Genomic DNA, 12,576 nt, shown 5'->3' with positions numbered 1-12,576 from the left:
TCATTTTACGATATTTTGTGTAAACACATTTTAAAGGTGTATAATTGCAAAATGTAAAGTATGTTGGCTTCTCCATTTGTTAATATTTATTTTAACATCACCAACATTTTAACTAAACTGTTAACTAAACCAAAACGTTGTGTTGTTGTTGTTGATATGTAATTCATAATATCATCTCATATTTATTTTCGAGACACTTTGCTGCCTGTCGGGAGCGAGGCGGTGTATAAATTTGCGTGCTTGTTGGGTGTTTCGTACGCAGTTTCTGAGCTTGTGTTTTTCTCTCCTTTCACAGATTATATGATGGCGATGTTACCGAGTTTCCGCACTCTGGGCAGGTAAAATAGTCATCTTTATTGTGCATTGAGCACCTTGAAGCTGAACATGACATTAGGTCTCGGAATGTGATTTTCCTCATTTAAAGCGTGTTTATCAATTTGTTGCCCTCAGAGGGGTTTTTGTTCACCCTGTGTTCTCAATATCTGAAGCCATCGCCATTAAATGTGATAACCCCGTCCCTCAGTGACCAGTGTCGCATTCATAATATAGTGCGCAACTGACAGCTACCCACCCGTGTTATGAATAACTTTGGACATTTATTTCATTTTTTTAACCTTTCACCTGAGATGTTTTCTGATGGATATATTTTCAACTTTTCTTCCAAGTGCGATCGGTCTAATTTAAACCTACCTGTCTTTAGCTGCTCGTGCTGTGTTGTGTGACCTTGTTTAATGCTTGCCAGCAGTCATGTTGCGTGACGCAGGTTGGGCTCCATGACCAAGCAGCCAGCTAGCGCTTGCCAAGCCAGCTGTTCCTTATCGACGATTTACACGCAGTGATTGAGTGATTAAGGTGCTTGGCAAGCGCTCTACAAGCTACTTGCACTTGGTGGGAACACATCCCAGATGTAGCTTGTCTTGAACACCCTACACCACACACTTACACCAAGCACTTCTCATCCCACGTGATGGGGTTCCAAATCTAAAAGGAGCTTTAGAGGTGGTTGCTGATGACCCTGTTGTGTGACCTCCCATTTATTTGTTTTCTAAATATTCACCACCGACGAGGAGCTGACAGGATACCCTCTTTTTCTTTCTTCGTGCGGCATTGGTGGCATAAGCTATATTGTCGCAGTTTTACTTTTAGGTCCCCTTGCCAGTCCATGGAGCTAACTCCATGATGTCACCCTCAAACTTCTCGGGGACAGGATGTAATGTGCTCCCATGGTTTGGTCAGTGTTTCCGTAGTGGCCACCACACAAGGTTTTGAGGCAGCACTTGTGATTCAGGTAGCCACATCAGCCATTAGTCCGGTCCTTATCCTGTTGAGGGGTGTTCACATGCTCGGAAGATTGCATCCAAGTTGTTGAATTGTTGGGTCGGAAACTGCATTTGGTGGGAATGGTGTTTGCAGCTCGCGCTTTCCTCTAATATTCCGCGGTGCTGTGGAGTAGGAGGTGTAGAGCTTGTGACCTGAAAGGGAGATCAAAGGGAGATGTTAGGACATCTTTCATGTCTCTGAGAATAGGAAGATTTGGGTTGTTTATTCAGATTACCTCTCGATGTGTTGCTGCGTCCCACCGGATGGAAAAATGGGGGATTCTTTTTGACAGGATTGTCAGGTAACCACTGAACTGGGGCGTGTTTCAGAGTTCCAGTGCTTACCTTCTGCTGAATGAAGATGTGCGTCGACTTTGGTGTGAAGTTTTGAGGACCAGACGGAGGTATAGTATTCAGTTGTTAAGGGCAGAGCTATGGTGGAAGTGTGAAGCATGGCAGCTTTTGCTCCCCAACTTGTGCTAGCGAGATTATGAATGATGTTCACTCATATATTTGTTTTTGTGGTGCTCTTGCGGAGATGGTCGTAAGTTATGGAGCAGTCAAATGTCACTCTGTGGTAGATGGGAGTTGAATTGTGGTGCACTTTTTCTCAGCAGAAGGTGACCTCTAGTGTGTCCTTTGTGATTGTCAATATTGAACGCAGAAACGACGGACTTGTTTGGATTTTGTCGCAGTCTCCACTTATGGAAGTATTCAGCCAGTGTGACTAACATCCTGGAAAGACTTTGCCTGTGTTGTCGAGGCAATATCGTCTGTGCATGTGATTGTCCGCGATGCTGTGGTGCGCGTGCCGCGCATTGGCACAAGGACCGTACCCCGTGGGAGACCATTGTTGTGTTCTTGGAGAAGGGATAGATTGATGTTTGTACTGGTTATTTAATGGATGAGCCGCTGCATAAGCGTGGGGATGGGCCTATAGCTCCCTGGGTCGTCGTTTGGTTTTCCTGGTTTTGGCGCGGCTATCACCATTGCCTCTCGCAAAATTTGGGGAATGTGGTCAGTCTCAATCACAGTTAAGAGTGTTAGAAGCCATTGTCTTGTCAGTGGGCCAAGGTGGTGGAGAAAGTTCGGTGGGATGCCGTCTTTTCTGGCAGGTTTATCCTTTGTTGCTGCCAACCTAACGTTGAGTTCCTCAAGGAAAAGGTGGTCTGACAGTGGGAAAATTCTGGATGGGTTGTAATTGTTTCTTGGATCTCCTGTTTATCTCAGAACGCATTTGAGTTGGCGACCAATTTGGAAGAAGTGTGAGGCAGGAGCAAGAAGAAGCCGATTAGATTTTGGTTCAGGTCCAGATTCAGATCCGGCCTATCGGTGGGATGCAAAATGTAAACTATTCAGCCTGGCGGAGTTTACTCTACATCGAGTGCCATTCTAGTTTGTTTTGTTTTCTTGCAAGGCAGAACCTACAGTGTGATAAAAATCAAGGGAATGAAGGAACAGGAAGGGAGAGCGAGGCAGGAAGGTAACACGGAAACTAGCAAGTAAGATGGTTGAGTTAAGAAAGGTTGATGGGGGTAACAAAGATTATGTGCCAGAATTGGAGATTTCCCAGCATTGAAAGACTTATTCCAGGTATCACATGTTCCTTGTTTTCTCTGTGTCATTGGATGGGGAATACAGCTGTAATCTGTCCATTATGGGTAGAATATTGTCGAGCACAGTAGAATTTCCTCGAAAATGGTGGTGATTTCCCAAGGAAAAATAAATAAAATGGTGGGATCACTTTTGTAGATCAAGATGGAGTACTGCTCTCTGCAGCGGGGCTGATGCTCCTACCTCCTACCTCCTACCTCACACCTCGCTCGGCTTCACGCTGTAGAAACCAAAGCTTTCAGAGTCATTGGAATCTCCCGCAATGAAGCTGATTCTGAGGGCCTTTCACTCTCACCGCAAGCAGGTTTGTGGTCTTTGTCTTCTACCGACTCCTCTCTGGCCTTCCCCCTGCCCCCCAGCTCTATCTGTGCTCTGTCCCCCAAATATTCCTACAGGACGCACAAGATTTGCCAGCAGCCCTCTTCTGGTGAACCTGCCAAAATCAAGACTCTCTGCTCACCTTCACTCTTTCATTCCTCTTTTTTCCACCTCTGGAACAAACTCCCTCACTCTCCTCAATCCCACTCCTCCCTCCAGGTATTTAAAACAGCTGTTCACCACAATCTCTTGTCTTCCCCCATCCAACATCTTGAGCGTTTTTACCCCCATTAATACAACCTAAATCCACCTCTTTCAATCTCCGACTTCATTCCTGAAATTCCTAGTAGTGTCCATTTGTTTTATACCGTGTATCATACCCCACCCAGCCCTCTTCCTTCCACAAATCTCCCTGTTCTCTACTGTTGTGCTTTCACCTCTCCCCATCTTGTCTCCTGCTCCCTTTATTATATGTTATATGTGTTTTCTCTTTTTTTTATTTTATCTGTTAGCTCTTACATGAACCTAGACTTTGTAGACAATAATAATAATGATAATAATAACTTTTTAAAATATTGTACATCCCAAGCTACTTCCTTAAGGAACACATGCTTCCAATGGATATGTGGAGGATATAATGCCATTTAAAAAGGGGGGGGGGGGGCCCTTAACACTGTTGTCATTTTATCAGCCATTCGGGTCTTGAAAATGAGCAACCTCGACGTATTGTCTGCTGGTGGTGGTGTTTACCCTTGATTGAATGTGAAGCTAGATTACCCTGCAAATATTTTGAGGACTAGTGGTGATTATTTGTTGCTGCAGTATGGTGGTGGCTGCTCGCTTGGCTCGTCTGTGTGCAGTTCGGGCCAAGCACACGTTACCTGACCTTCCGTACGACTATGGGGCATTGGAGCCTCACATCAGTGCTGAGATAATGCAGTTGCATCACAGCAAGCACCATGCTGCTTATGTCAACAACCTCAACGTCGTCGAAGAGAAGTTTGCTGAGGCTTTCGGAAAGTGTACGGCTCGCCTTGCTTTAGAATGCCATGAGTGTCCATCTTTACACCATTTTGTATTCTTTGTGCCCGATGTTAAGTCCTGGTATGTTGGTAAAGAACTTGTATATCGCAAAGATTTTTTTAGTCTTGTGCAGCAAACTACAAACCAAAAGTATTCGAAAAAAAAACAATCCTGTGTTAATAAACGTGAGACGACTTGATTATCCTGCATCTGTGTATTCGAAATTGGCATGCATTGTTCGTTTGCCTTCCAACCTCGTGCTACCTGTGTGCAGGCGATGTGAACACCCAGGTATCCTTACAGCCTGCTTTTCGGTTCAATGGCGGGGGTCACATCAATCACTCGATATTCTGGCGGAACCTTTCTCCGAGCGGAGGTGGCCAACCGTGTGGTGAGGAAAGATGGATGCATCATGTGTTTATGGAGGAATGGCATGATAATTTCTTTGGTTCAGATATGGAAGCATGCCGATTTTGGTGGTTTGGGTGTTTTGTGGGATAAATATACAAGTTTGATTCTGCCACCGTCCAGGTGATTTGCTGAAGGCAATCGAGAGCGACTTTGGGTCGGTGGACAAGCTACGGGAGAAGTTGTCCGCTGCCGCGGTGGGTGTGCAAGGCTCAGGCTGGGCATGGCTGGGGTTCAACAAGGAGTCAAAACGGCTGCAGATCGCCACGTGTGCTAACCAAGATCCCTTGCAGGGAACTACAGGTGTGCTGGGTTCATAGCCACCAAATGTTTTCATAGCCACCACATACTTCAAAACTACCAATCGGGTCATGTGCTGCATGAAAAAGAAGCCACGCTTCTATGACACAGAAGAGAGTTGTTGATAACCATGACTGCTTGATGATCTTGGAATTTATTGAAAGGTAGATAACAACTATCGTTGTGATGTTATTTGGACCCTTATTCCATTTATATAGCTGAACATTGGATTTTGAAGTGTTTCCTTTTGAAGGGAAGCTGGACTTAATGGGTACAATATAAGAGTCAGTATAGTGATGGTATACTCTTGCAGAAGGGATCTTCAATTTTTTTTGTATGTCAGATCTGGGCTCGTGTAAGAGCTAACATTAATCACACATACAAAAAAACGGACACATGAAACGTGCAAAAAAGGGAGCAGGAGACAAGATGGGGAGAGAGAGGGAAGCACACAACTACAACAATAGAGAACAGGCACATCGGGTGACCTGTGGAAGGGAGAGGGCTGGGGGGGGGGGGTGAAGTATAAAACACATGGACACTGCCAGAACTTCCAGGAAAGAAGTCTGTATTTCAAAAAAGTGGATCTGGGGTGAATTAACGGGGGTAGCAGAGAGTCTTGATTTTGGCAGTTTCACCAGAAAAGGGTTGCTGGCAGATCTTGTGCGACCTGAAGGAATATTTGGGGAACAGAGCACAGACAGATCTGGGGGAGCAAGGCCGGAGAGGAGTCGGTAGAAGAAACAAAGAAGAAACAAAGTGTAGAAGACAGAAAGACCACCTACCTGCCTGCGGTGAGTGAGTGAAAGGCCCTCAGAATCAGCTTCATCGCGGGAGATTCCAATGATTCTGAAAGCTTTGGTTTCAACAGTGTGAAGCCGAGCTAGGTGTTTGGAAGGAGCACCGACCCAGAGGGGCGAACAGTATTCCATTGAGCTGCATATGAAAGCCTTGTATGTGGTGAGGAGCTCAGGTGTGCCAAGGAAGGACTTCGCACGACGGAGGATGCCCAGTCGGCGACTGGCTTTGCAGAACAGCTTGGAAATGTGGTTTTCCCAGGAAAGATCATGGCAGATTGTGAGACCCAAGAGCTTGAGTGACAGAACTTCTTGGAGAGGATTGTTGAGAAAGTATATGGGAGGGTTGTCCAGTCAGTCGTTTCGGACAGACATCGTAAGAGTGTGAGATTTGTCAGGATTGAAAGACATGTTCCACTTGTTTGACCAGTCTGTGATTTTGTCCAGGTTATGTCCAGCTTTTGGTTATGACAAACTTCCCTGAAAATGTCTGCTGCTCTTCTTCTGCTCCAATCGGCTCATCTGATCATGTGCTTGTCAAAGTGGACATCTCTCTGACCATTCTCAGAGAGCCTCCTCAGCGTCGACGAGTCTGGCATTTCACTCAGGCCAACTGGCACGGTCTTCAAGCAGCCATCAATCATCTGGACTGGTCTCCCATCTCTACCGCCTCTGACATCAACTCATCCTGGGAATTCTTTCAAAGTAAATTGCTCTCTCTCATGCACAGATTTATCCCATCTCATCTTCAGTTGTCATACCCTTCCTCCCGTCCATGGTACACGGAATCTTGTGGTGAGGCTGTTGCCCTGAAACAACTTGCTTTCGTCTCCTGGAAAGCAAATCCAACGGAAGGAAATCTCATTTCCTTTCACAAAGCCCGAAACAAGTGTGTGTCCACCCTCAGGAGAGCCAGGAAACAATATCTCACCGTTCTCAAGACCGAACTCTCTTATCTGTCTCCCTCTTCCAAATCCTGGTGGCGTCTGGTCAAATCTGTTTCTGGTGTTTGTTCCCCCTCCATCCCCTCCCTCACCTCAAACGGCTTAACGGCTGACTCCGCACGTGAAAAAGCTGAATGCCTCAACTCTGTGTTTGCCTCTAAATCTTGTGTCCCAAACCCATCCCTCTATGTACCCACCGTACCCAGTCGTACCCAGCTGCTCCTGGACTCTGTGTCCTTTCCTCCTGACAAGGTGGAAAAGTTTCTGTCAACCCTCGACTCTGATTCTGCAACTGGTCCTGACGGCATCAGCCCACAGGTCCTAAAATTCATGTTCTTCTGCTCTTTCACTCCCTCTTTCTGTTCTCTTCACCCTCTCTTTTGCTCAAGGTCATCTGCCATCTGCTTGGAAATCAGCCAACATCACCGCTTTGCACAAAAAAGGTGCAAAAACAGATCCCAGCAACTACAGACCAATCAGCCTTCTCCCAATTATCAGCAAAGTCATGGAATCCATCATTGCTTCAGATATGAAATCTTTCCTCTTCTCCAATGGCTTGATCTCTGATCATCAATTTGGTTTCAGACCTGGTCACTCTACTCTGGACATGGTGCTTCTGCTTTCTCAACAATGGATAGAGGTCCTCAACGCCAAACAGGAAATTAGAGCTGTCTCCCTTGACATTTCACGTGCCTTCGATACGGTCTGGCACCCTGCTCTGCTCACCAAACTCTCCTCCTTTGGTATCCATGGAAATCTCCACGCATGGCTGGTGGACTTCCTCTGGTCGTAGTCAACGTGTGGCCCTGAATGGGTTTCTCTCATCTCCTCTTCCTGTTCAGGCTGGAGTTCCCCAAGGTAGTGTTCTGGGCCCTGTGCTTTTTCTGGTCTTCATCAATGATCTCTCTGACTCTCTTGAAAATCCTCTCTATCTCTTTGCTGACGACTCTACGCTCTGTCGCTCCATTCCTCATCCCTCAGTTCGGCAGTCTGCAGCCTCCTCACTCTCTGCAGACTTGGACAAAATCACAGACTGGGCAAACAAATGGAACTTGTCTTTCAATCCTGATAAATCTCACACTCTTACGATGTCTCTCCGAAAAGACCGACTGGAAAACCCTCCCATCCACTTTCTGAATAATCCTCTCCAAGAAGTTCTGTCACTCAAGCTTTTGGGTCTCACTATTTGCCATGATCTTTCCTGGGAAAACCACATTTCAAATCTGGCCTCCAAAGCCAGTCTCCGACTGGGCATCCTCCGTCGTGCGAAGTCTTTCCTTGGCACACCTGAGCTCCTCACCACATACAAGGCTTTCATCCACAGCTCAATGGAATACTGCTCTTCCCTCTGGGCTGGTGCTCCTGCCTCACACCTAGCCCGTCTTCACGCTGTTGAAACCAAAGCGTTCAGAATCATTGGAATCTCCCGCAATGAAGCTAACTCCAAGGGCCTTTCACTCACTCACCGCAGGCAGGTTGGTGGTCTTTCCGTCTTACACCGACTCCTCTCTGGCCTTGCCCCCCCAGCCCTCTCTGGGCTCTGTCCCCCAAATATTCCTACAGGTCGCACAAGATCTGCCTGCAACCCTCTTATGGTTAAACTGCCAAAATCAAGACTTTCTGCTCACCTTCACTCCTTCATTCCTCTTTTCTCCCACCTCTGGAACAAACTCCCTCACTCTCTTCAATCCCACTCCACCCTCCAGGTCTTTAAAACAGCTGTTCACCACCATCTCTTATCCTCCCCCATCCAAAACCTTCATCTTTTCTACCCCCGCTAATTTCGGTCCCCTTGTGATTTATACCCCTCCCCTTCCCACACCTCCTGCCCCCAAGCCCTCTCCCTCGCACACTTCTCCCTGCTCTCAAATGTTGTGGTTGTGTGCTTCCCCTTCTCTCCCCATCTTGTCTTCCGCTCCCTCTTTTTGTATATTTTGTTTGTCTGGTTGATTTGTTTGTGAAATAAATGTTAGCTCTTTCACGAGCCTCGATTCAGTATACAACAAAAAAAAAAAAAAAAAAAAAAAAGTCTGAAGAGAGTGAGGAGGCTGCAGACTGCCGATCTGAGGGATGATGTATGGAGCAGCAGAGAGTGGAGTCATCAGCAAAGAGATAGAGAATTTTCCAGAGTCAGAGAGATCATTGATGAAGACAACAATTATAAATTAACAACTATAATTAACTATAATTTTAATAAATCATAATTATGATTAATTAATAAAAAGACAACAATTATAATTAATGCATGAACGTTGAATTGGGCCTGCTTTTACTTTTAATTTGCTAGTTGTAGCGATTTTTGCATTTCCGGAAGCCTTCTGGCCAGGTTCTTTGGATTTTTGGTTCCTTGGACTGAATGATTTTGCTCTTCCTGCTCTTCCAGAAGCCTAGATTTCTGTATACAAGAAAGAAAGAAAAAATTGGTGGATCTGTGTCGTTACCTCTGCCAACCGAAGGTGGATGAGGGTTATATTTTCACCCATGTCTGTCTGTCTGTGAACTAGATATCTCAAAGTTGTGGACGGATTCGGACGAAATTTGGTGGAGACAGCAGCGTGTGTGTGACAAGGATGAATAGATTCGATTTTGGTGCAGATCTGAATATTAATTCGGATATGAGAATTATGTAATTTTCTAAAGTGATTCTTCATTCAGAGATCGAGTGAAAAGCGATGTATAACATGATATTTCAAAATGTTATGGACGAGTTGTGACACCTTGGTGGATGAGTTGGTTCGCTCACGAGAACAAGCCGATTAGATGTTGGTTCAGGTCCGAATCCATATCCGGACTATCGGTGGAATACAAAACAAACTGTTCAGCCTGGTGGAGGTTTGCGTTCTACCGAGTGCCGTTCTAGTTTATTTATGTTTTATTATTTTGTATGCAGCCTATGGCTGCAGGTTGCATCATTGCTGGGAATACAGCTATTGAGTACCAGTTCACTGGTAATTCCCTGTTTGTCGTTAAAGGCGGCAAAAAGGGTTGGCGTCAGGAAGGGCATCCGGCCGTAAAACATTGCTTCAAAAAGGGGACCGAAAAACAACAACAACCACGGTTCCCGAAAAAGGCCAACCCCCGCTTTGCGGGGAAAAATGGCCTCTAAAGGTGGTTTTTTTTTTATGCAGCCTATGGCTGCAGGTTGCATCATTGCTGGGAATACAGCTATGCCACTGATGCAGTGCCCCTTTTTCCAGTAACCTGGTACTCATTTTGCTGACCTCGAAGGATGACAGGCTGAGTCAACCCACCTGGTGTTATTTAACGGCACAGGAGGGGCTCAAACTCAGGACCCTAACTTCTTAAGCCGGCCACGTCAACTGTTAAGCCAACACCAGGCTTGCTTATTTCTGTCACCGATTGCACATTTTGTGTTTAAACCGTGCACCATACTTAGCGATTCCCATCAAATGGTAACAGAATGGTTAATTTTAATTGCCGCTGCTTCCCACTCATATCGACATTTCAGTCACTTAAATTCGAACCACTAAGTGGATGATTTGGACCCTTTTCATGCGAGTTCGGTGACAGTTTCTCTCTTTCTTGCAAAAAGCTTCTTGGAATTTTGATTATATTGTGGGCACGCTGCCACTCTTCAAACTGCTCATGGCCATCGTTGACTAAAGGAGTCATTTCCACAGCTTGAAAAATATTGGGTCTATTCATTGTGGTTCCTTTAGCTGCTCAACATGAGTACAAGTTGGTATACTGAACTACAGAATATTGATGAAAGTATGAATACTCATGTTGGAAGCCAGGAGAAGCTGATATTTTGCACCTTAGCCCTTAATCGGAGCAGAAGAGCTCCTCCCACGGTGGTTAACATACGTTGATCAACATTCCGTTTATTCCATCCACTGTTCTACATGTCTGCTGACGTGGCAATTGTAAGACGCGTTCTTCATTCCACAACAAGCTAATCTGATATGTTCACTCTCCATGAACAGGTCTTTTTCCCTTGCTGGGAATCGATGTGTGGGAGCACGCATACTACCTGCAGTACAAGAATGTCCGTCCGGACTACGTGAAAGAAATCTGGCACGTCGTTGACTGGGACAACGTGGGAGAAAGACTGATTGCTGCCAGAAAGTGAGACCGATCCAGACATGCCGTCCAATAGTTTTGCTACTATTTGTTGCACTGTGAGGCCTTTATCTCTGCCTCCAATCATAGAGTAAGTTCCAGTACTGAAGATGTCATTGGTGACATGTTGCTGCTTTTTGAGCATTTGGTCGTTTTTCCTGTCGGGTTTCTCATTTTTAATTTGACACTGAAAACTTCTGGAGCTCTTATTTGTCACGAGTCGATTGGTCCTAAGCAATGTTCTTTGTGAGCCCCCTCGACCCCCACCCCATCCACTCCCAAAAAACAAATATATAAATGTCTTGAAATTGAGCTTTTGTTTATAAAACCAGAGATTATTTTGGACCAAGGGGGTCACAGCATCATGTGACCTCATTTTAATGTGGACACAAAAGAGGTCAGCATTAAATGTCTCGGAGCAAAGGTATGTGGGTGGATGGCCTATTCAGGGTCTTTGTGTGGAGGTGAAGGATTTTGCCACCTTTCAATAAGTAAGACTCTTGTGATTGTCACAAGGTCTCCCTCCATTTGCTAGCCTCAATTTTACATGGCCGAATGCATATTGTACTGTGATTGAGTTTTGAATTTGGCCTGCTGGTTGCATCATCATTTAGGTGTGCATTGCTTCCGATGCAGTGCCCCTGCACATTACGTCTGAAAGATGGTGAGGCACACATCGCACAATGGCCTACTCTTGTGAAAGTCACGGTGGGGTCTTTAACATCCACCAGCAAATGTTAGCACACCTAATCAAATAACAGACCAAATACAGCATTAGAGCTGTCAGAAGGAACCCGAATAAGTAATGATGGAGTCATCAGGAGGAACCCAAATATGTAAAGGTGGAGTTATCAGGAATCTGGATAGGATTTGGGTTTTGGCTGCTTCTCCTCCACCCTCAAACCCATCCAGGTGGAGCCAAGTGACAACAACACAACAACATGCATTTTAAGGCCATTTTCCTTGCTAGAGCGGGGGGAGCCAAGTGAGCCTTACAAAAATAATTTGCCAGAGTTCACCTCTCCGTAGACACAGAAAAGGGAAGAGACGGAAAAAAAAAAAAAAAGGAATGAAGAGTAAAAGACACAAATAAAACACACCCAGGCCCAAAACGCCAACCACAGATTGTACATCGTGGTACGAACAGCTACAGGGCCCTCTATTTATAATACACATTACAGGTGAGACATTACATTTATAATAGACTGGTCAGAGGAGTGTGCGTACCTCTAGGCGATCCTGCCAGCCTCGTCTCAAACATTGCACCATTTATGAAGAATGCATTATTATAAAGTTGGACTTGTGGCAATTTGTATGGAATCTTTTTCTCTCCTTTACAATTGTCCTGTTAATTATCCCCACGTGCTTTTGAAACGAGACCGATAGTCTAACAACGGCGTAGCTGGGCTTGTTTGGGGATACCAGTTAGCAGTTAGCAAATAATGAAAGTATTAAATAATTTTTGACTTCAGGCATGGACAGCCGGTTCGTGAATGACTTGGGTAAAAACAAAACAAAAAAAAACGGTGAATGGCAGACGATGAACCAATAAATTCCACATTTGTGTGCCGACTTCAGGCACGTTCTCTATATTATCATTCCGATCACAAATTAATACTACAGTAATAAAATATATCAAAATACAATGTTAAATCACGATTGTATTGAGATATTATCAAACCAGCGAACCATCATCTGTTCACTTCCGGATTTGGGAGCAAGGTCCATGTGGATCGCATTTCAAAAATCATAATTGTATTGAGGAATTTC

The 12,576-nt window shown here is 45.1% G+C and overlaps 1 protein-coding gene across 1 annotated transcript; it reads left to right on the top strand.

Annotated features, from left to right (window-relative positions):
* The first annotated feature begins 206 nt into the window (after positions 1-206).
* Positions 207-11,118, top strand: SOD2 (superoxide dismutase 2). Its single transcript, XM_078768308.1, has 5 exons — positions 207-338; positions 4,074-4,273; positions 4,549-4,665; positions 4,806-4,985; positions 10,671-11,118. Exons 1-5 carry the CDS (start codon positions 301-303, stop codon positions 10,814-10,816), a joined length of 681 nt encoding a protein of 226 aa, XP_078624434.1. The 5' UTR covers positions 207-300; the 3' UTR covers positions 10,817-11,118.
* Positions 11,119-12,576: the final 1,458 nt, after the last annotated feature.

Source organism: Myxine glutinosa, chromosome 14 (assembly GCF_964187855.1).
Source record: "Myxine glutinosa chromosome 14, kmMyxGlut1.1, whole genome shotgun sequence".
Classification (NCBI taxonomy): Eukaryota; Metazoa; Chordata; class Myxini; order Myxiniformes; family Myxinidae; genus Myxine; species Myxine glutinosa.
This window is presented reverse-complemented; position numbering and strand designations above follow the sequence as displayed.